The sequence below is a fragment of the Malurus melanocephalus genome, unplaced genomic scaffold (assembly GCF_030028575.1).
Source record: "Malurus melanocephalus ecotype Western Australia unplaced genomic scaffold, MMel_1.1 scaffold_352, whole genome shotgun sequence".
In the NCBI taxonomy this organism is placed as follows: domain Eukaryota; kingdom Metazoa; phylum Chordata; class Aves; order Passeriformes; family Maluridae; genus Malurus; species Malurus melanocephalus.
The window spans coordinates 356,014-381,725 of NW_026623584.1; the positions used below are offsets into that span (position 1 = coordinate 356,014).

Consider the following 25,712-nt stretch of genomic DNA (forward strand, 5'->3'; position numbering starts at 1 on the left):
TAAATCAGAGTTTAAAAGCCTATGTTATTTGACCTTGCCTGTCGATAAATTATTGTGGATGAGGTTTTGTCAAGACTATGATATGTAATTAGTGCTTACTTGGCTATATTTTAGAAAGACTTAAAATGGAGAACAGTCATGGGCATAAGACGAACTCATAGAGGATATTGATGTAAATTGATGTGATTTTAACAGGCTAGAATGCAAGGGAACTTCATTGTTGTTGTGGAAAAGTATTTTCATAGGAAGTCATTGATACTGAAAAGTTTGAACATGATCAAACCATCATTTTAATATTTTCTTTTGGACTATAAAAGTATGATATAAAATTCATGATGGATAAAAYATACCTTTGTAAAAATAGGTGCAGAATAGATAGGCTTGGGTCCATCCAGATGATGCAGGTGTGAAGTAGGGCTTTGAACCTGAAAAGCAATGCAACAATGCTATAAAATGGAAAGAATACTAGTTTCAATGAGATAGCCTCCATGTACATGCAAAAATGCAAACTCTCACATGTGCAGTCTATGGTGTTCTCTGTTGCCACAGTTTTTGGGCAACATGACTATTTCACATCTGTTATATTTCTGAAATCAAAATGCAAGTTTTGAAGTCATCTATATTTCCAATGAGAATTTTGTATCCAAATGCCCTTGCCTCAAAGTATTTTGAGAACTTGATTCCTGTTAATATGATTTCAGCTAAATCCCTTGCACTGAAGCATTTTTGCTTCTCCTTCTACTGCATCCCTTCACTGATGTAGTGATAAATAAATTCAGGTACCTAAAAGCTTATCAAGGTTAGCCTAAGGAAGGGAAAAGAATTTACCATGTACAGGCTGACAGAGATTTTTATTTGGTTTGTATTTTATGATTTATATGCAAACTCTAAGTCAGACACAGTGGCATTAAAGACTTAAGAACAAATGAATGAACATCAATTTTCTATACTTACCATTTCGATAGTAAAATTAATTTTTCTCTAAACGACCCAAAGAAATGACAGCAATATTAAATTTAATAAAAAAATTCAAAACTTTTGCTAAAAAAGATTGCAGGCATTCATTTGTARTACAGTCTTTTGGGTCTGGAACAAGTCACTATTAAGTGACAAACTCTGTAATTTTCATCATCACCAGATCTGTTGTTGCTTGCATGCTTTTTTTCACTGTGTAAGAAACCATAAGTACATTTATTTTTGTGTCCACTCAGTGGATATATACTTAATTTTTTTAAGTCATAATTGCTAATATAGTAATGTAAATTTATAATTTAACAGTATAATTCCTAAAAAATACAGAGTTTTTCAGGAGYTGCAAAATTTGGAAGAAAATTTGARATACTTTCACTAATTTAAAAGTTGGTGTCTAAAAATACCTGCTGACTGGGCACAGAGATAGGTTGAATTACAGCTGTGGTCACTCCAGATTTTGGTGTAGAAGATCCTATTGTCAAGGAAACAGAAGTGGTTTTCTTTTGGGCCCTGAAACACAAAACCCCAGCAAGCACTTRATAAGATCTAAAATGAGAATGTGGTAGTTTTTAACACACGAGCCACCTTGTATTTTCTACATATTTAAATATGTCATTATCATCTGAAAGGATCATCATTGGGCAAAGTTTGAGAAGAGCACAACCTTTGGCTAATTTACACTTCCTCACACAATAAAAMGTACTGGTTTAAGACAAAATTAAAATGCATTTTGTTTATTTAATTGCAGTCCTCTACATCTTTCTTATTAGAGCACAAATCCTRTGAGGAGCAGCTGAGAGAACTGTGGTTGTTTAGTCATGAGAAATGGAGGCTTGGGGGAAGTTATTTCTCTCTATAACTACCTGAAAGGAATTTTCAATGAGGTRGGGRTTGGCATCTTCTCACAAATAACAAGTAATAGGACACTGGATTGGGTGATTACAAGTGAAAATTTGGTTAACTTGAATTTACTTCTGAATATGAAAAGTTGGTACCAACAAAATAGTTGCCAAGGTAAGACCAGTCTTCTCTGATAGAACAAGTATATTAATACGACCTACAGTTATAATACTAAACATTCATATCACATGAGAGAAGAAAAGACATACACAAATGTACCCCAAATTCTTATTCAGATCTTCAAACTACCAAAGATTTTCCAGTATCTCTTATTAACATTTTCACAATATTGATACTGCTTTACACACTTACTGTGGCATAGCTCCAGATTTTGATTTGAAAATTAAACTTTCACACTCAGAATCTGTAGAACTGGCACCTGGAAAAGAAATYTTTTTCAATCATCTCATATATTTTTATTGATATATTTAATATTTAAATTCCAAAGAAAAAACTGTGATACTTTTGCATTTCTAGAATTTAGAACTCTTTGTAACAAACTACTGCAGGTTTTTTTTATCTGATAAAGATTTTAACTATGTACTTTACACAGTTACAGAAATCATAACCAAGACAATTTAATTGCAAACTGTTTTCCCTGGGCTCCTAGCTCTCTTTTTCATGTTGTAATAAATATGGCCAAGACAGAAGAAAATAATGCTGACTACTACTGCTCTAGTGGAAAAATATAATTATATTTACTTAAATTTTAAATTTGAAGCTTAAGCTTATACACAAATAACAAATCTTCAAACTTTCTTCAATATACCAAGACATTTKCAGACTAAACTTGCTGCTCATGATCTCCACATTTCAGACTATTTACATTAATCTACACATAACATTTATGTACTGCTTTTTCTTGCCAGTGGAAGTCTTGATATAATGTATGTGGCAATACATTGGGCTTACTTAAAGGAAAAAATACAAAAACATTTATTCCCTTTGTCTCAATTTTCCCTAACAACAGATAYTTCACACATTTATTCTAGACATTTATGCAGTACATATTATTCTTCAAAGAATTTGTCCMTCTATATTGATAGCTGTTTGTGTAATTCAAATCATAAGCACYTCATAAACATTATGCATAGTACAGCATAGATGGATTCTAGTGAAGCAGTGCTGTGACAAGTACCCTACTTATTTACAAAATTTATGCTGTGAAAAATATCAAAACAATAAGTAACACAAAACAGATGAGAAGAGAGAAGCAAATGTGCAGTCATTAAAGTGGGTCTACATGAAAGGATTTCTTAAGAACACAGAACAACCAGGTCTTGCGTGGCTGGGCCTGCTGCACAAAAGAATGATGCATCATCATCAAGTTGTTCAATCTGTTTCCCTTAAAAATTATAGGGGAGGAGCCTAATTACTTGTACAATTCTCTCTTTCCAGGTAACATGTTACAAAACTTCAAGACAGGAATTCCGTATACAAATCACACTTGTCTACAGACAAGATCAAATAACACAGGCTTTGACAGATACCAAAAAATGAATTGTTTGATTCASTGTATCTTCTCTATCCAGATTTTTCTCCTTTAACTGTTTCTGTCCTTATAACTTCACACAGCATTATATATTTTTACTACACCTGAGTATTTCTGAAATCATGTTTACTTCTGTAAAGAAAACACCTACTAGAATCTGTAAGATTCAGAAAAGTATTGGGAATTTTGCTATTATATCCCAATGGGGCACAAAAAAAGTTCTGAAAATGAAAARCATAATGAAAGAAATCTTATAAAGGCAAATATGTAATGATTTAATTAATTTACAGTGAAAAGTTTATTGTTTATTAATCAAAAGCTATTTAATAATTTTGGAGTGTCATTATTCAGATTTCTTATGACTATTACATGAATTTATTTTATGCTTTCAGTTTATAATTGAAAATAATTTTAAACAGTTACAAAACTGGTAAAAAATGCATATTACCCAAATTTTTGAAAGATTTATGAATTAAAAAAAATTAGTATTCAATCAAGATAATCTTGCCTGAAATACAATTTTCTGCTAAAAATAATAAATTTACTCATGGTCATTAACTTTTCTCAGAGAAAATAATACTTGAATTATGACAAATTTTGCAGTGAAGAAATATTTTGACAATAACTAGCAGTTGTTTCTAGAAAACAACAGTATGTCTGCTTATAATCTGACTTAAAATTAGTATACCAAAGATAAAGGATTATAGTACATTTACACATGACTGAAGAAGACTCATTTGGGTATGCCACATTTATTTGCACTGGGAGGCAGTTCAGAACTGTGATGGGGGTTACTGCTGTCATGAAATCATTATTGCTACCACTAGTAAAATCTTTAACTAGTGATTTACAGAGGTACTGCTTAAAAGCTAATGATATGCCCCATTCTTTATGTCATTTCTATCCTAAATAAAGAGCAATCTACTCAGTGATTCCTGACACATTCTTTGAAATACCTGAACTAATATGATGGGATGTTCAAAATGTGCTTTGTTAAAGGAAAGCAGAGGAATACCATACAAATTTTGCCATATTGAATGCAATCTTAAAATATAGAACCAAAAGTAAACTTCAGCTGAGTTATCTTTTCTTATATGCATCAAGTATTTTATTATGTTACCTCTTACCTTCAATGAATATTTCAGCTGATGTGCTATCTGAACCAAAAGAATTTGAAGCCAGACAAGTATAGCGTCCAGTGTCGTCTTCAAAGGCTTCTATTATAATTAGTGAATGGAGTCCTCCACTTTCAGAATGGATCTGAATGTCAGGGGAATTCTGGAGTTCTTTTCCTTCACAGAACCATCTGCAGCCCACACACATTTAGGAAGACAAAGAAAAAAAGAATATAAAGGATTGGTTCAGGCTCATTGCACACATGAAGACATTACACTCTCTTACAAAAATCTAAATTGCTACTGAAATCAGCACATGGTGCTTTGAAGTATTTAAAGGCATTCACAAAGAAATAATTTGCTAGAATAAACTTTTTATATAAGGAAGGACAACACTTAAAATTGTACACAACACACCTACATTTTAAATCTACCTCCTGTCCTGGTTTTGGTAAATGAATTTTTAATGCATAACTTCTGTTGTTTGCTTTGATCACAGTCCAATACATTTCAATATAACTTATCACTCCCATTTACCCAAAGTCCACTGATTCTGCACACAGAATATCTGAATTTGTARTCAGTGGCACAGGGTCTAGTTGGAGGCCTGTCACTAGTGGTGTCCCCCAAGAGATGATATTTGGTCCAGTATAATTCGTCAATGACTTGGTTGGAGGAGAAGGTGCCTCCTCAGCAAATTCACYGATGACACAAAGCTGGGAGGGGTGGCTGATGACGAAGCACTGTGCAGCCCTTAGAGGGACCTTGATAGGTTGGAGAGATGGGCAGAGAGGAACTGACTGAAATGCAACACAAGCAAATGTGGACTCCTGCACCTGGGGACGAACAACCCCAGGCACCAGCATAGGCTGGGGGCTGAGCTGTTGGGAAGTTTGTGGAGAAGGACCTGGTGGACACAAGCTGTCCGTGAGTCAGCAGTGTGACGCTATGACCAAGAGGCCAATGGTGTCCTGGGGTGCACTAGGATGAGCATTCCAGCAGCTCAAAGGAGTTGATCCTGCCCCTCTGCTCAGCCCYGGTGCGCTGTGTCCAGTTCTGGGCTCCTCAGCATGAGAGGAACCCAGCATTCTGTTGAGTGGGCAACAAAGATGATTTAGGGACTGGAGCATCTCTCTTATGAGAATAGGAGATGGGCCTGTTCAGCCTTGAGAAGAGACAACTAAGAGGGGACCTCATGAATATATACAAGTGTCTGAAGGATCCATCAAAAGGATGAATCCAGTTTCTGCTCAGTGCTGCCAAGCAACGGGACAAGAGGCAATAGGCAACTGATACACATGAAGTTTCACCAGAATATCAAGAACTTCTTTGATGTGTGGGTGACAGAGCACTAGAAGAGGTTGCCCAGAGAGGTTGTGGAATCTCCCCTRCTGGAGATACTCAGAAACTGTCTGGATGCAATCCTGTGCCATGTGCTCTGGAATAACCCARTTGGAGCAGGGAGGCTGAGCCAGATGACCCACTGTGGACCCTTCCAGCCTGACCCATTCTGTGATTCTGTGATTTTTGTCCATTGTGCCTGGTCAACCTAACATAATACCACGGCACAGGTTCCATATTGATAAGCTTTAAACAGGTTTACTCTTGCCTTAGATCAAGAACATAAACTGTTTTTCTAGGCYTGGATTTTTATGTATGTAAGTAATACGTATCCCATTATCAAAAATGTTGCTCCAACAAAAGTGCTGGATTTAGGTACAGACAAAACTGACACTTATCTGTGGTGACTTATAAGTAGATAAAAGCATAAGATAATTTTGTTTACATCGGGTCAATCAAGCATTTTCCAGTGTAAACTGCTAAGATCTAGTCTATGTTCTCAGCCTACATTGATGCCATGAAAGTACATGTTCCCACCTTTATTCTGTTTCATCCCCTCATAGCAAATAGTTTTATTCCCATAGGTTATGCCCTGATTTATCTGTATCTCTGGCAGCACACTGAGTATGAGAAGTGGATAATTCTTGGTTTATAGGGTCTGCTGAGCATTTTTGCATGGAGGGGAGGTAGGTTGGAGAGTCAYTTAAGGAAAATCATTAGTGAGCAATCATCCTGTTCTCAAATTACCCCTATATCCTGAAAACAAATTTTGCCATCCTGTTATTCCTACTCCAGTCCTGCAAACACACCCTGATCTTTRCCACCCTTTTCTCCCTTCTTCTCACCCCATAATCCTAATCTGTGCTTTTCCATGTCCTCTCTCTTCCCTCCTTTCCCTCTTCTTCCTCTGCCACCCCAATATTTAAATCTCACTCTAATGCGAATAAAGACAAAATGAGCAATTCTTGACAGAAAGCTTCGAAAGGGATCTTCTCCCCTACACCTTTAGTTTTCTACTGTAGTATGGTTTTTTAAATTAACAAGCATAATCTCAGAAATTTATGGATAGTCAATGCAAAGTAAGAGATAACAGAATTTTTTAAAATAATTTTTAAATATTTAAAATTTTGGGAAAAAAGGTACTTTTCCTTTTATTTGTACATGTTCGCGAGAGACTTTCTGCATTTATATCCCAGTAATACTTCACAATGTAACTTTTTTTTTCCTCCCTATAAGATGACTTCGCTTTACCCCCCAAAACCAAAATAACCCCAAGGAGTTACAGAACTCTCCCTAACCTATTCAGGAAAAGCATGCAACACTACAGGATGATACTGTAAAATAACCATCAGTGAGGAGTCTTTAGAATTAACTGCCTGACTTTTATTGTTCTTTTTAAAAAATACTAAACTTTATGTAATTAGCAAAAAAAWATGTTTTAAAACATCCTTTTGATAACATTATATTGTAAAACTTCAAATGTCATGCTTATTTCAGAATGAAGAGTTCAGAAACCTAGCAGGTTTACACATAACAGGACTCTCCTTAATAACATCATTATTGCAGACAAACTCTCTGTGTTTATGAATGATAGATGTTTTAGTCCCGAAGGAAAAAATCCAGTTGATAGTGGCATTAAAGCAATATGCAATTGTCTTCTGTAATTAAAATACTAACGAGTTCCTTTTCTGTCTTCAGTTGCCTAGATAGTGCACACGGAAAGTATCATTTTTGAAAAGAGCTAACAAACTTCCATTTGTTTACTCAGCAGACCCCTTTGGCCTACTTTTACAACAATTTGCCTTGGAGACAAATCTATTCTGTCAGCTCTACTGCCAAAATTAACATTTCTCTTCCCCCTCTTCCCCTCCTTTTCTCTTGTCACAAGTTGTCCCTTCTGCCAGTGTACAAACCACTGCTACTATTTCTGATTATGAGACCTTCAGAGTCCTAACCTCTGGGTCGCCTTTCCTAAGCTCCATTTTAAACAATATGCASAAGGAGAGGTTAATTCAATTTCTAGACAGAGACAAGAGACTGTAATATGAGGCCCTACATAACCATTTGCTCTATTTTTCTTTCCTTTYCAGAAACATCCTGCAAAGGAAAACCTCTCCTCCAAGCCTAATTATTTTCTCAGACAGATCCCATTTTAGTTTCATGCAAATGATATGTCTTTCTATTGTTTCCTAAATTCCATGTTCACAAAATGTTTGAGAAATTGTCATAAGCATAAGAACCTAAAATAAAAAAATTCCTTTTTGTTGTTGTAGTTGTGATTTAATAAATAAACTGTTTTCTTAGAAGGACAAGTTCTGCATTGTCCCTTGATTTGTGCATACACACAGTCTCAAGTAGTGGGAGCTATTCCTCAGCACTAGCTGGGGCTAGGRCATGTTGCATCATATCAGTGTCATACTGAAAATGAGTCCTGACCTGCTACATCAGACACTGTCTGCCTCAGAGAAATGCACACAAGTAAGCAATTCAATACCAGATTACCTCAGCTGTCATTAARGCAATGTTTGATGCATGGGAAACACACCTGGTGTGGGACTCCACTGTTTATTGTGGAAAGAAGGATTCACCTTCACAATTGGCAAGAGCACAGGTATTTGAAATGACAAACACTGGAAGAGACTTACTTGTACTCTCTTTCCTTTTCTAATTGCATTTTTTTTTTCTATGCACATGTTGATAAAAGAGGATTACTTGTCATTAATTTCTTTTGGTGTTTACAACAAAATTAGGTGAATAAGAAAATACWCAATTTAAATACTTACTTGGCAATAATTTGCCAGCTGCCAGTTCAATTCAAGAGTGTTTGTGAATTTAAAGAGGGTGATTGAATAAAAATAAATGAAGCATTTTTTTCCTAAACATGGACTGAATCCTACTTTTTCATATTTTATACATTTGTGCAGTCAACCTTACTTCATTAGAATAACCATRGTAAGATAAATTTCTGCTCTTAAGGACTGAAATAGATTCAAAGATAAATCTTTGAAGCATTCCCACTTTTTGCAGAGGGATCACTAAAGCAAGAAACAAATCACTATCAAAGAGAAACTGAGCCAAAGAAACCAGAAGGACTCATGGCTAGACACAGATAAACAGCCACAAAGCAAATCTTACAAGAAAATTCCAGTTTTATGCTAACTGGGGCAGCATTAACTCATATCCAGTCTGTTCCAGCCTACTGATCCTCTTGGGAACAAAAGGATTACTTTCTAGCCATGAGAAGGCAACAATACTTCTGGAGAGTTAAAATACCCCAAACCAAACCCAACCCAAAAGACATTGAAAGTAACACAGAGAAACCAATGTACTGCAGATGCTTTAAGAAAAAGAAAATTCTCTGTATACAGAATATTGTTTTAAGAGGACACCTCTTTCACAGCTTCGGGATACCAAGTATAAAAATATCAGCTCACTTCCTTGTCCCTTTGTTGTAGGTTCTCAGTATTACAAAAAGTGTGCAAGTAGGAGCAGAACAGGCAGAGAGATCAACAAAAGGGTTTGCATATATGTGTAAATATCAGTCCACAGAATAAGAGTTCCAGATTGCACAGTAGGTGCATTCCTGCAGGTCRTGCTACCTTTCATACAAATTTGTAGAGAATTGTTCACTTAACAAGAGAAACTACTGTAAGGTGTCAGATAATGGCTGACTAAAAAACAAACAAAAAAAAGAATAAAAGGAAAATATATTTTATGTAACTGAAATAAATTTTGTTAATTTTATTAGTCAYTCTGTATCTTGCTAAATTTCAAATTACACTGAATTTTTCTGCTCTCTCCTACTTCTTCATTTTCTTTCCACCATTTCTCGTGTGCATTTCCACTGTACCACTCTTTGCCTTGCTTTCCTTAACCAAGCTTAGTTTTCACCTACATTGTATTTCCTGTATATTAAAATGATAGCAATTAAATTCTTAATACAGACAGTGAAACACAATCACTAGACTGGAAAGTCAATAGACAAGGAAGTAAATCGGAGACTTTTTGGTAGCAGGGGAACACTGTTTAGGTACTCATTTTTCATGCTTTAAACCCTCTTTGCTTTTCCACTGGCTTCATGTYGGCAAAATGAGAACAGCAAACAAAAAAGGACAGTCAGACGCCAGGTGAGCAGTAGTTCATGCACACTGACATCAAGTAGCAATCCACACAATATGGCTTTCTTTTCACTCTTCTTTTCTTTGTGCCCTCACAATCCTCCATGCATGGAAATACATAGGAGCACGTGTGTCTGGGATTTTAATGACCCTGAACAAAATATAAACAGAGTTGAACAGTACACTGACTAAGTAAGCACAAGGGTCTTAAGAAAAGCAGTTCAAAGTTCTCTCTAATGCATAATCCTGCTGGAACTTATGTTTTTTGAGAGTCACTGAGGAATAGAGAGGTTTTCCTCTCTGCACTCTCTTAAAGTTAATTTAAAATGGCAGCTGAAGCGAAACTTTAAGATATAGCCTTAGGGAGAAATTATAATAGGGAACTCTGACCACTACAGAAAGTGCAGAGAGATAAGTTGTAAATTAAAAAGTAATTTTATCCTTAGTKGTGTTAAGTATGTTCAGCAAGAAAAGTCAAAATTAAATACTTTGACATTCCCATACTGGCAGAGTCAGCATTTCCATCACAATACTGTGTAACTCCCATTTTGTTTTTCTCCATTGAAACTAAGCAGCCCAACACTTCCAGACTATAAAACATTATTATCTAAAGAATTTAACTTGATTTTTGAAACAAATCAGGTCCATCATGAAAGGTTTAGAGTACACTCCAGGAATCAGATGATTCAGATGCTTATAGCTCTTTACACACTGCCCAATTTTTCTGCAATAGATATTTCATTATTTGTATAGATAATTCATAAGAGAGTTACTAGTAACAACATACATGCTTTAAATATTTATATACTGTAAACCTAAAGAAAATGAAAATCTGAATATAGATGCTGGTGCTTTGCCTGAACCTTGAGTTAATCAATTTAAAAATGGCTCAATGTACTGAAAACCACAGAAGCAAATYTTATAATAACTATGTTATATTATAAACAGTGTACATTAATGTAACTGATTTAACTGATTCCTCAGAAGTTGAGCAGTCTTCTCCCAGCACTGACGAATTTCAATGAGGACTTCACTTCCACATGAGTAAACCACACAATTAGGTATTTGGAGACCAAAACTGCCCTCCGAATGTGCCAAAGAAATGGAAAGATAATACTAAAATCATTGTATTTTTCAAGACATTTATCAACATTTCAGCATGCCATTTCCTACAAATTAACTCTACTTCATCTGAAGTGAAACTTTGTATCACGTTTTGTAAAGGATGTAAAGTAGGGGGGGTATAGAAGTAACAGATATGACCAGCTGAGCTAAGGATTACAAAGCTTCCAAAGCCAGCGAGCAGCAGCCTCTATCACTGACTGCAACCTGCAGTAACGCCAAAGGTGATTTTTTTAGCTTATTCCTGACATTAGAAAAATTTCTTCCCCACATTCTTGGTTTTCSAAGCCTCTTTCTGTTCACCTTATCYGTGGAATAAGGATTCTACTCTGTTTCAGCATTTCAGCTGGGGAGATAAACTGAAAGTTAGCTTGAGATTTTGATAGCTCCAGMCAAGATACTCAGAGTTACATCCTATAGCTTGTGTCATTCTCTGTAGGTACTGCATAGCCTTACATAGGTGTATACAGCTGATTACAAAAGAAAGACAGTATTGTCAGAATTGATTAAAAAGTAATTGTTCTGTCTTAAAATCACATGATCATCTAAAGGATTCTTAGGGTTTTTTGTCTCTTGTCCTTGACTTTGCAAATGTTGGCCTCACTTTGTAGCTTTTAACTATAGAAGCCTTAAAGAAAGTTTTTTGATGGAGGCTTTTAGTTACTTGAAAAATTTTTGGATGGAGGCTTTTAGTTACTTGAATGATAGAGATATTCACACAAGAAAACACAAAAACAATGCTAGAAAGTGTGAAAATTGAACACAACACTGGACAAAGCAAAGATTCAGAGCTGTATAGCTTTCCATATACCAAATCTTTTAAGAGAACATTTATTTTACTTTTTAGATTAAGAGTATTTAAAATAATTTGTTCAACAGTTACTGCTGTTCATTTTGCATTTCTCTGGCAGTGGTATAATGGATGCTGCCGATTTMAACTGTGTTACGGCTAAACTATTTTTAGGTACAATAAGAATTTTTGATGCAAAATTTATTTTTCTGAAGTTGCTGAATGTACTGAAATTTACTCCTACAAATTTGCTACTGAGGCAACTATCATTTAATTCCTAAGGTCCTTCTGTTTCATCTCAGCTTCCTGTTATAGGCCATTTTTGAAGGAGCATCATAGTCAAAACTACTGGGAGCATTATAATATGAACCAAAATACAAATTGGTATTTTCTTATTAATTACTTTTTAAAGGAATGCTTACACCTATATTTAGATTCATACTCGTTTTTGGGGTTTTTTTTGAGTCTAAAAGTAGTTGCCTTGCGGTGAGAGAAGCATAAACCGTAAATTAACTAAATAAATGGACCCCTTTTTTCATGTTAATCATAATTTGAATATGTACTATGAAAACTAAAGAAAAGAATGAGTTTATAATACAGATATGCTCTAATTTAGTAAAATTTTATTGCTATAAATTGCATGGTTTTGTGTTAATCCTGCAGACTTATAAATGTTGGAAAATACGYGTGCTGTGATGCAGTAATGAATTATCCAGATATAAAGGGGAAAATGGTGAGATTTAATGAATAAAATTGAATTACACATCATGCCTATAATAGAGAAGTTTAACACTAATCTTTTCTGTACATAACCAGCGATAATATATAGAAAAGAGGTACCTACTGTATGACTTATTTGGATCTGCAAACTAAACTTTATTTCTGATTGATATACATTTCTGTAATAACAAGCTATGTAGGAAGTTAAAGTAATGTTAACCTCTTTCTATTCTTTCTTGCAGGAGTAACTTTTTATAAAACTGGATATGTTCACTGTTTTTTTAGAACTCTGATTATAAGGAAATTATATAAATATTTAACATAGAAACAATGGAAAGTATGTAACAACTTTCTTGTTGCTCTGGCTTCAAAGTCTCATAGATACATTTATGCCATGTGGCAAAGCAAGCAGGGAAGTGGCTTTTCTGAGTGACTGCATCTGGGGTTGGTGCCAACGATATTTCGCAAATGTATCAATGATATCCAAATGAGATACCACATTTCAGGTAATCCTGTTTCATCATGCAGATCAAAGACATCTGTGCATCTGTTTTTATTCAACAAGAACAACGGGGACATCACATTTCTTTAACTGGCCAAAAAGCAGTCAATATTAAAGGAAAAATCTGGATGTTTACTTCTCTAACCAGAATGAACAAATATCTTATAAAGAAGTTTCTTCTAAAACAATATTGATTATGTTATAGCCAACCTTCTGACATAAAAGAATGCTGAAATGCATGCTGAATAACTTATTTTTCATTTTTGAAGTTCAAAGTTGAAACCCTACCTCCTATCCTATTTTATCTTTACCCTTTGCCACAAAAGAATTATCTTTTTTTTTTCATATCTTTGTCCATTACCAAAACTCAAAGTACTTATTACTCTTGATCTTAATTACATGTTTTCTGAAGACAAGAGCATTATTCAGGTGCAGGTGTAACCTGCAGATTTCAGTTTCAGAAATCTTACACAGAACTTTCTTTTCCCTCTTTGGCCAAAAGCCCGTGCTATGAAAGTATCACTTTCAGAAGCTGCAACTTAACTGACAGATGTAGATAGATTTAGTAGATACAGTTTCTTCTGTATTTTTGTAATAATCAGGTCAAGAAGGAGAAAATTCTGTGCAATGAAGGACCACTTATGTATTGTTAACTGCAAACCACATTATACAACAGGCGTGCTGATTATTTCCCACATATACAGCTAGTTATTAAAAAGTAATTGAAATTCAACTCAAATTCATTGAGTATCTTCTATAACTAGTGAGTTTGGACACAAATAAATTTAAAAGCTACACGCCCATGTTCATACATGTAAATGAAAAGCTTTAATTAAAAATCCAAGAATAAATTATATGCAATTTAAGATACGAAGTTTTCAATACTTCTATCTGTAAGGCATTTTCAAGGGCTATTGGATTCATTAGATAACTGCAGGCTAATTAAGTGAGATTCTTTACATCAGTCATTTTTTTCAAAATAGGCAGAAAACTTAATGCACTAATAATATTTAATGCATCCATTTCCCTACATCTCTTCTTAAATAATTTATTCACACTTTCTTTTCTGAAGCACTGTATTGTACCAGACATCTAAATTTTTATAGAAGAATGTTTTATATAATCTGTTTGACTAGACCTGAGCTATTGGCACATGTATGCATACTACTACCACATACAACTCAGCCATACATTTGGGATAAATCTCCTAAAAARGGATTTTGAGATCTAATGCAGTCTGGGCCGACATAACTAGAACCTCTTTGCAGGTGCCTGAGAAATGTCTCTGCTGTCTTCCAGGTTAAGTACATTGAAAAAGGATAAATCAGAATAGTTAAAGGGAAAACTGCTATTCTCCTGAAAATTCAGAATAGGCACTTKCTGGCACAACTGTAGAGTCAAAAGAATTCTTTGCTTCACTCCAGTTAAAACTGTATTTCAGTAACGAATGTAATCACTCAGCAACTTGGATGGCTGCACTCAACAATATTTAATTTTTTTCAAGCTCTCATTAAACTGAAATAAATGTCCTTCAGAACAAAGCCAATATTGTGTCACAACAAAATACTTTCAACTTCAGGTGGCTAAATTCTTTTCCCTTCACTGAAAATTGTTSTCCTCAGCTATTAGACCCCAACACTTAACTATAAAAACCTGAAAATATCAGGGGAGGAAAGATATTGTATTGAAAATGCTTCCAATTTGCAATAGTTCAACAGTTATATATATATATATATATAAATATATATATATATATATACAAACATATATATATTCATAATGTGTATTACATAATTTATTTTCCAATATTATTAAACATGATTATTCAATATTATTAAATACGAGATAAAATRCATAAATAAATACAGCAGTAAAACTATTTGTAACCTCTCTGAGTTTCATTGGTTTCAAATGAAAAAAAAAAACCACAAACTAAGACCTATGGATTCTAAGGAATTAAAATTGGTCTATAATTTGCAAAATTAAATAAAATGCATTGAAAAGAAAAATTCTTTGGTCTTCTGACATATCTACAAATGCAATTCTCTATTACAAGTCAGTAAAAATAAAACAAAATCAAAGAACTAGAACATAAGAGAAACATTCACACAGCAGTTTTGTGGTACATTTACCTTTTTTCAGAAGACATTATGCTAAAGGCAGTAGGTGATACAAGCAGGAAGTGACAGAAAGAATAAAGTGGCGAAAAAGATAAACGTACATTAATTTATAACATTAACATTTCATATAACTTTCTCATTTTGTATTTTTAGTTCTCATATTTCACCGCAAGATTTTTTCTTTTGAAATATCTTCTACATTTTGATCTCCACTGCAATAGCATGCCTCCAATGACAATAAACCTGGACGCTGTTTCCATATGTCAGAGCACAGACAGAACATTTATAAATGTGATGAATGAGCAAGTACAGCCATAAAATTTTGATAATGCCTGGCTCTGCAGTTCTGTGCTTAAGATTACTGTAGATGCTTTCATTATTTTTGTTAATGTAATTCAAATTAAAATGATTACCAGATAAAGCCATTCATTTCCCACCCTTTCAGAGTTTTATACTTTCAGAGGACTGCCACAGAACTATGAAACATGCTCTACAGAAGAATTCAGCACTGAACACAAAAAAACCCCCAGCATCTGAAGCATGTACATTTTGCATTTAACTAGGTACTACACAGGAGCTCTGTAGTTTTAGGGCATGAAATGCCAGACACTGAGCAATAATTTCTTTCATTCTGACAGGTAATTAAATTGACTGGTCTTGTACAACTTCCTTCTGGGGACTGAAACATCTTACCCTGAAGTCAAAGTCTGGTAGACATTATCTTCATTTCAGATTGTTCCACTAATTTACTTGTCAGTAAGTCAAGCAGACCCCTTCTGCTTGTGTCTGTAGTTGTGCCAGCAAAAAAAATTATTTATCTGCTATTTTGTTTCATGCRAAGATTATCATCTCTTCCCCAAAAAAATCAGAACATTAGATTTGCAAAGTAGAGATGCTATTCTGTATTTCTCACCCTCTAGTTAAAGGATTTTGCTATACATGGAAATACAAAGATGTAAACTTTCTCTCCAAAATGGACTTGAAAGTTAATCCAGGAAATTCTGCCTGGTTTATGTTCTATAAAGCATCCTCAAATATTTGTTTCAAGGTTATAGGAAGATACTCAAACATATTAAAATGTAGTCACCAAGTGCATCCAGCCCTGTACTGAGAGTACAGTAGTGGTGCATAAAGCATATGAGAACAGAGTAAAAGTTTCGTGCTTCAGAAAAAACACACATGGTATTAGAGATAAGATTCCTGGTTTCATACAGATTGTTCTCRGTTTCAGAGCATGCTGGAAGAGCCCACTAGAACAGCATACTAAGCCTCCCTCATTTTATCCCATTTCCTCCTACACAGATTTTCCCTGTTCTGTTAGGTTAGGATACCCTTACAAATATTTTCAGTAAGAACRTGCACCATAATTTTCCATGGTGTTAGCAAATGGCACATCTCWTTGAATATAAGCATTGGACTATGTGGTGGCAACAGTCTAGGCAGGATCTAATGGCTCAAACAGCAGTTCCCACTCATCTACAGTGAATGTCGGCGATTGCACAATGAGTGTTCTTGTGACTGAAGTAGCTGAATAAAAATGTTTCTCTAAAGAAAAGCTCAGTGAATAGAACTTTAATCACTGAAACAGTAATTGAACATGAGATAATTAGATATGTTTTACTACTGAAAAACTGAGGTTAAGCACTTTGTCCACTGTCACCTGGGGAAGGTAAGAGCCAGTTCAGAACTCAATTTCCACTGTCTTAACTCCTTTGGTGCTGACCATGTCTCTAACATAAGAGCAGATTCTGACYTTGCATTACCAGATGTACTGTTAGCCATAAAATTATTCAATAKTTTTGAAAGCTGGCATACTGGCATGAAGAGATGGATAAAAGTTACTATACAGCCCTGCATGCCARTGAAATACTGGAGTTTAATTTTTAGGGCTCTGTTGGTCTGTTGTGGAAGGATTTTATGTGGCCACCTTCTATGAAGTCTGAAGGCAGTCATGCACCTAAGACCAGTAAATAACTATAACTTTGTTCACTTAAATTGAAGCTAACATCACCTAGTTTATGTAGACCTGTGCTTTAACCAAGTTACCAATTCTGGTGTTTAACAGGAAATTAAGAAGATCATGGAAGGGAAGGAAAAGGAAAAAATTAAATGCAGTGAAGATGGTTAGAGCAGGTTAAAGAAAAAAAAAAAAAAAAGCATTTAATAATCACATGTGAAATGCTGAACATTTTTGAAACATACAGGACTGTTGAGGCTTGTAGGATTATAGTGATTCCTTGTCTAGCTGAAATGGAATGCATGGTGCTTGTAACTGCTCTTAGATATTCCTTATACTCCTTTGACCAGAAAGGGATTTTCAGACAGCATGCTGTAATTATTTTGCCTTCATGGGGAGTGGTATCTATTACAGAATTGCCAGGCATGATCTTCCAGTGAAATAACATTTTGAACTTTGAGGGAAGGATTGTAAATAATTAAAAGAAAAAGATRTAAAGTTATAAGGATGAAATTGCATTTCTGCAATTTGAATTCTACTCATAAGGTAAATTACATTTAATATGATTGCAGTGAGTCAGTCAGTGGCMACTCAAGGCTTACAACACACACTTCTTCTCAAAACCATGGTATTTTAAAAGGGGAAGAAGATGAAAAGTATTTGAGACCAATCACTCAAGTCCACAGAAAATAAGCCAGCAACACTAAATTATGAAACCTCTTATAACCTGAAAATCAACAATAAATAAAAGGAAACCTCTATCCAGGATGTATAGTCTTCTTCATACTGAACACATGGAACTTGTTGGTATACCTTGAAAACTAGCAAACATCTTGCTGGAGTTAGGAAAGTTAGGACTATATCAATTGTGACATATATTGCCATCACTGTGCTTTTTATAGGCACAATTAAATGATGCATAGAGAAGACAGTTATCTACATGATAGTAGCTGAATAGATAAACTTTTAATTGGCATCTGCAACATTAGCTAAACTAGACCAAATTAAATGCAAAATGAAACCCTACATAGCCAATACAAAATGATTCCATCTGAATATGGGTACTATTCCTACTATCATCTTCATTTTTCTTACTTCTGAATTATTTCCAAGCTAGAGACAGTCMATATAAAATCCTTGAGGAGAAGATAAAATACTTGATTCATTTGGGTCAGGTCAGCAGCTTAGTAACTTTCAACAAAGCAAGRCAGCTGTCAGCAGTTTTGTCAGTGCCTTGTATGAAGTATGGCAGCAGTCAAATTTACTCAGTGACACTCGGGCTGCAGAGATTGGCATCACTCTGCAGAGTGTCATAGGATGTAGAGAACAAGCACCTCAGTCCTGCACTGACTATGGTTTGCAATTCTGGCAACAGGTCTTGGAGGGCTGGGATGTCAATGGAGGAAACAGTCACCATCAAAGGGTTCAAGATTAGGACGTCCTGTATTCACAGACAGTTGCAATAGTTGTGTTTATTTAACGTACTTACATATAGAAAAATCAGCATTTATAACAAGTTAATTTCTAAACCTATTGGGTCTGGATGAAACTGGAAGCTTTCTGAACTAGTTTCCAACATTAAATAGCAAAGCAATACTGACAATACCTGTTCTGATTCACAATGTAATATTATCAATGATATTTTTCACAGTTGCTAGTGGGAAAAAAAAAGTTTGATCTCTAGGTAATGGCTGTTTTATTTACAAGTAACCATACTTTTCTGTGGCATGCTATTAGCTTCTATCCTACCTCAGAGGTAAATAGAACCACAGATTTAGCAAAAAGTTACCCACTAAAAGAGGTAAAATAAGATTCAAGACTTCGGACTCCTGGATAACATCTGTGGTGTGAAAGGGTCTAGTTGAAGCAGCAAATAATAGGAAGGAGATCCTGGGGAAGGAAAATTGTCTGTCTTTGAAGCCTCAGTTTTCCCAAAACRTATGCCACGTTTTCCTCAGCATCCCTTTACCGAAATTACATTCTATAGGAAAAATCTGACTGATTTGCCCGTTAATACAATTAGATCCCTGTCATTAGGATTAACTGCTGCATTACTGTGCATTTTACAACCCACAAGCAATCTTCCTTAAGGGAGGATTACATTCACTTCCTAAGCCAGGTTTCAGGACTAGCCATCACCTTTCTCTAAAGAATAAGGGCWAATTAATGTTATCTGTTCAAATATCAGTTGAAGTGTCTTTTCACACCCTCACCAGCTGCAAGACACAGCACAACTCTCCCTTCAGTCTTTAGTTTCAGCTTTACCAGCCAAGTTTACATCCACATCTGACTGCTCTCAATACAGTATGATCCAAAAGTATGCATGTACCCCTGCTTTATACTTTGATTACTATTTGCAGAATTAYGGCTAGTGCCTGCTTGCTCCAAGCACTCATTTCAAGACTTTTCAAATTTTCAAGCTTTGTTCTACCTACTGACATAGGCCTAGCCAGCCATGCCTCAAAGAATACTATCTCTACTTTTCACAACCATTAAGAAAACCAGAAAATGAAACAATACCAAAAGGAGGTTTTAGTGGAAAATCAAAAATTCTATAGGAATCTAACAAGTCGATGATCAACACTCAAGACTGCTTCAAGGTCTACTCCTCTTTGCAATGATTCAAAATTATATGCTTGCTGTGGCTCCTGTAAATCCTGGAATTCCTCAATCCTTATTTTCTTTTCCAAGTGCTTCTCTCCATTGTTTGAAAAACTGACTAAAGARAGGGTGTCTGCTTTACGTATGCACAGCRCAATGTAGATTGCACCAGCATTACAGTGAGAAAAAACAAGTAAGTAGCCACTGTTTAGGAAGAATGACAGCTTTCAATCTAGTAACTGATTAATAACTGTAAATACTCAACAGCCCAATAAAAGCTGGCCTAAAGATGTCACAAAGAACAGAATAGTATGGTATATATGTGTAAACACAGGAATATTCCCACCCTATACAACACAGTAGAATCTTGTCACCTTTGCTTCACTTGACCTGCAAAGCACCAAGGAGCTCTGGAATTTGTCAAGGACTTCAGACACAAGATACATTTTTTAAGACTGGGCATCATAAAGGCCATGCTTTCTTTTTTATCTGTAGAAAACCTGACTGTTTTATCCACAGTATATTTAGGATCCTGTAGTATAAAACCAATTTCAGTTGATTCTACATATTTTATATGCATTAACTCAGTAAAACTGAACAGTGACACACCAAATTAACATACCACAGGAAGGAATGTCAAGGCACTGTAGTATATGTTTTGGCCTCTRATTGATTAATTTTCACAGCAGTTACTCAGAAATAATAACAATAGCTTTCCCACCTGCATTATGCATTTCAGAGTTAAACAAAATCTGCAAATGACTTTTAAACATTTACACTGTAATTTATCTGAGGCAGAAATTAAGTAACAGTGATTCATGAACTCTGGTTAATGTTTGGGTTTTGGTTTTTTTTGGGTTTTTTTTTTTTTTTTTTTTTTTTTTTTTTTTTTTTTTTTTTTTTAGCCTTTTTTAAAGTTAAGAACAAAGTTCATGTGTGGTCTGTAACTTTGAGAGAGACATAATGTTAAGCAAGAAACTAGTTGAAAGGGATGTGCATAGCTACATGACTGATACTCTCTTTTTTCCCCATTTCCCCCTAGTTAAATTTACCACTCCAATACTTAAAGATGGCAAAAAGTGCATAAATATTATTTATTTGGTTTCTTGTTTGTAGAGTACTACTTGGGGATAATTTCTAGATAAATTACAGTGAATATCATAGGAATTGCCTTTCATCATGASTTCATCTTCCAACCAGGGGCAAGAATAAACAGCATTTTTCAATGCTGGAACTTTTGATCTTCATTCTATGTTTGAAACACCTTGTTTACCCATTTCAAAAGTATCTATATAAAATAACATGCATCATCTGATAATCTCATTTGAGGAAAATTTGGATGAAAGTTTCATATCAAAGTTTGTCCACCAGTTTATGGGACACATATTATAATTAAGAAAGAACTGAGAGCACTGAGGGAAGAACAAGATTTTATTAGTATTTCAGAATAAAGAATATGTGTAAAAAGAATATAGATAATTACAATTTCATCCCTCAGATTAGGGATATACTGTATTTAAAAAGAAGTGTAGTTATATAAAATTTTCAATCCTTTTAGAAGCAGCCCAAAATGCTGAGAGCAAGCAATTAAATAGTATACAATTAAAAAAAGTCTTCCCTTCTTACTTTTGATATTTTTCATCATATCTTTGGAGTGCAATATATTTACCATGATTTATGACAGGAGATCTTCCCTTATCTCTGTCCTTCTCATTCTCAAGTCAGGTCACCAAATACCCTGTGATGTCCAAAAGAATTCCTATGATACATTTGCTCTCTTTTAAGAGAAGCATGTTCGCATCCCATGCAAAATATTCAAAGAAGCTATTTTTCATTTATTCAAAGGAACACTAAAAACTATTTGTATTAACCCTGACCTTACCATTAAATGCTATGACCTTAACTCTTAGCCTCTAGGCAATTAAAAAAGAATAAATTGTTTGAGTACATCCAGCCAATGTTTGTTAAAAAAAAAAGTATAAGTTGGAGCCATGTGGTCTCAATCAGGCAGTAAAAACTCTCCTTATTTTCTTAAATGCACAACTGCAGTATGCCCATAACCTCTCTTTTAAATCATCTTAACCAGATCTGAATCACTCTCACCACAAATGATTCGGTGGCCCTGGAATGTGCTGGGGTAGACAGAGTTGCTCTGCAATAAACATTGAGACATTTCCCACTTTCCTAGTGTTAAGAGAACAGTCTGAAGAAGAAAAAAAGTTTTCTAAAAGGTTAAAGCCAAGACCAAAAGTGACATCATAGCTCAATCATTCAAGAAAAAGAGAAAAAAATCCATCTACTGCCTAATAAATCACTGTTGTGTGCCACAAAACACAGTGAGCCAAYACAGCCAAAGAACAGCTTTACTTGCTGAGGCAGGGATACCACAAGCAGTTGGCAGATGCATATGTAATTGTATTCACAGAGTCACTAAATCCTTTAAGCCAGGCAGAGTTGGAGAAGCTGATCAATTAAAAAAGTAGAATATGCACCATTTCAGCAATAATCTGTGTATGTACAACATGCACATTACAGTATTTCTTACCACAGGTCACCACATTTTTTCACAATTTAGCATACAGATATATGACACTTTCTTAAAAGCTTCTAGGCATATCACGTAGGATCAAAAAAAAGTTTTGAGGTACCTGCATTACCTGAATGTATGCTGCTAGGCTTCTTCACCTTGAGTGAAGTCCCCTTGAGCAAGTAGAAAGGACAGGCACAAAACCACCTTAGTTTCCTCAGCACATCGCAGAAGGAGTTCCAAAATATTACTTACATCTAAAGTTATAACAGAGGAAAGGGAATGTAGGTCCTTGGGGACTCCTAAAAGTCACATTTAAGCAGCAAATGAGCAAGTTTTGCTTAAATAACTGTAAGATTCTTAAATGCCATTTCCTCTTTAAAACTCTGTCTGGAGCCTGAAAGATTTCTTTCAGTCTTAATCACCTCAAAAAACAATTTAAACATGYGGCCAAAGTGATGTGCATTTAAAACAGGAATAAACCAGAGCCAAGACATTTGGATCCAGTTATTAACCTTCTTATACTTCATGGATGTAGGAATCCAGGGATTTTGGTACAGGCCCATCTCTGAACTCAACACTCATTGCCAAACCTCACAGTCAATAGAAAATATGCTTTAACATATCAAAGCAGGAAAAGCAGCATAAAGATGTCAGATTTTTCCACCACATCAATGAGAAAAAATGTCATTATAGCACCCATGTAAATTGTGAAACTGAAAGCAGCTGCTCAGGCAACCTGACATGGTGCCATTGGCAGAGGGGGGGTCCAACTCAGGAAAACAATATTCCATTTTTAGCTCTGAAAAAGAATCTTTGCTAGTTCTAGTGTGTGATTCCTGTTCAGTGAATAACTTTCTATAAATAGGGTAGTAACTACTATAGAAAGAATTGCCTTAGTACCTGGCAAGCAAAATGTGTACTAAACATCCACAACATCCTAACTAATTGCACACCGTGCTGCTGAGCACTGTTTCACAGTCAAGCTATTAACAATTACCACACCAAGCTGAGTATTCTCCCAAATGAAGGATGAAAGCCAGAATGACAAAACTTTGGTTTTGAGTTGCTAAATTAGAAAAAACTAATATACAGACTTTAAACAAACAGTTAATTGACTGTGACTGCTATACTTTGCACAGTCACATATTTGCTCATTCAGCATATTTTTCATGTGACTAGATTCACCTTCACAAATACTTGATCACCAGCAGTTAATAACTGGGTAGGGGGAAGGAACTGCTCACTTTGTCAACAAAAAATATTTGAATAACTCCTTGAAGTAACTGATGGAGCCAGAATTAAGGGAAGGGAAAGGAATTTTTTCCCCTTTTCAGGTCTATTGTCCCAGTAAGATTTGCTTGTTCTTTGTTTTAAAAGTACATAAGTACATTCGCTTACCTGGTCTTTTCCCCTTTGTCAGTTTTACACAGTTGACTTTCTGCATTTCAAGGGTTTCTTATTTTACCACTTTATTAAGATAACCCACATAGCAAGACATAATAGCATGCTGATACCAGGGTTTATCAGTAGATTTAAAACAARTGAGTCCCTGCAGTGAACTTCCTTTGACAGCTAGATGGCATTTCTGAGACCAAAGTATTTGGATTAACCTGCCTCTGTTCTAATCATTATAAAACTTCTCCTGAAGACAATACTGCAAGATTTTTAAAAAAACTCTTTGTAACAAAGCAAACAATTTTCCTAGTAAACATAAAAGGAAGCAGTCTTAACACTTTGAAAAAAAAAAGAATACCTAAATAATTTTGCGTTTTGGAAGAAAGCTGTCTCTTTTTACAACTCATGCCCTGTCTCAGAGTCATTTATTCAAGCCTACACTCTTTTACAYTGTACATTAGCTTTCACTTGCATGCCCTAGAACAGTAGACTCTCTTTCTGTTTAAAAAGAGATTCACTTTGCTCCTAATAGCAGGGAGAGGAAGGGGGAGGGGATTGCTCTGAATGAATGCCGATCATTTAAAACAAGTTTATTTTGAGTGCCTATAAACTAACTAGTGTTGGGATGCATCTGATGCCTTTAYATTCCCCATCCTCCTGAGTTTTAGCTCTACTTGTATCCTCTGTGATGGAACACCTTTACTTCCCAGGTTCAGCACTTGCACKTAAAACAAATGAGTTACTCTGCCAGTTAAAGATCCTCTGTACTATACATGGTTCAAAACAAAACAGATTTGCAGAAAACCCAGTAATGAAGCCATTACGAAATCTTTCCAAAACTGTACAGACACTTAGGAATTTTGTTAAAAAGGATAAATACTTATAAAGCTTTTTGGAAAAGGAGAAATGAGAAACATTTTACTGCTAGGCAATGTTCCAAGACCACTATAGCAGCACACACTGTATGATTCACTCACATACTTTTTTCCCCTCTCCTACTGTAGTAAGCCAAAGCACCTTATAGTTTCTTGCACCTTTATACACATTTAATGCTGTCACTTACCGTTGTGGCACAGAGGGACCCCACCCCCGCAAAAAGGCTGAGAGCTGATGGTCTCTGAGTCCTTTATTCCTTGACCAGCCCCGGCTCTTAGCTTTGCTGCTGTAAATTCACCCTATTCCGCAGACGAGCACAGAAAAATTTAATAGACAGCTGAGCTGCCAAATTCCAACCACCACAATCGGCAATGAAGACGTTCTCCCTAGTTCTGACTGAGTCCAAAGAACAAAGCCTGCTGGCAATGAGGAAGCGGAGTTTAAGTCCTCTGGCTCCAGTCCAACTGTTGCTCTTGCTTTTGCTGCAGAGTACGTGAGAGTGTTTGCATGAGCTTGTAATGCGTGTAAGAGATGGGGGCTGGGGGAAAAGAGGGTGTGTGTAAGGGGAGGAATGTTAGCCATATCCAAAAATAACATGAAGGAAGTCAAGTAGTGATCAGTCTCCCCTCATTCTCTCTCCTTATCACATGTACTGAGAGTCTCTCTACCCTAAGATTCTGATCTCAAGAGTAGGTAGAGAAAAAATTCTATTGTGACTTGCAGCTCATATGATTGTGCTTTTAAATTGCAGCTGGGGAGCTGTACACTTACAAGAACACGTCACAAAATGGATGATTTAGTAACAATTTACTTGATAATACTGCAGCCAATGTGCATTTCACACTGTGCATATTTGTTTGCAAACTGGAGAGAAAAAAACCCGAAACTATTAACGTAGTTTACTACACAACAGAAAAAAACAGTGTCACCTTCGCCTGTCCAGAAGTTCCTAAATTTGAACCCTAGGTATTACCAGATACTGATTAGTGTTGATTTTCAAAATAGAAATGTTRCAAGTTTACAATATAATGCAGAAAATGGAATATAAAAAGCCTTACATAGATTTAATTTGCCCTGTTTTTTTTAGAATTATTTTGAACCAATTCCACATATAGAAGAGCATTGTGTCAGACAGAAAATCAACACCTATGACACAACACA

The 25,712-nt window shown here is 35.3% G+C and overlaps 1 protein-coding gene across 1 annotated transcript in view; it reads right to left on the reverse strand.

Annotated features, from left to right (window-relative positions):
* The window catches only part of PALLD (palladin, cytoskeletal associated protein), a gene marked incomplete at its 5' end in the record, with an annotated part of 143,027 nt that extends 118,182 nt beyond the window's left edge, over positions 1-24,845 (reverse strand). Inside the window, 5 exons of the mRNA XM_057378286.1 lie at positions 351-425; positions 1,377-1,482; positions 2,185-2,251; positions 4,492-4,670; positions 24,739-24,845. Coding sequence (XP_057234269.1) covers positions 351-425; positions 1,377-1,482; positions 2,185-2,251; positions 4,492-4,670; positions 24,739-24,845 — 534 coding nt within the window. The remainder of the gene's footprint in view (positions 1-350; positions 426-1,376; positions 1,483-2,184; positions 2,252-4,491; positions 4,671-24,738) is intronic.
* Between the last annotated feature and the right edge of the window lie 867 nt (positions 24,846-25,712).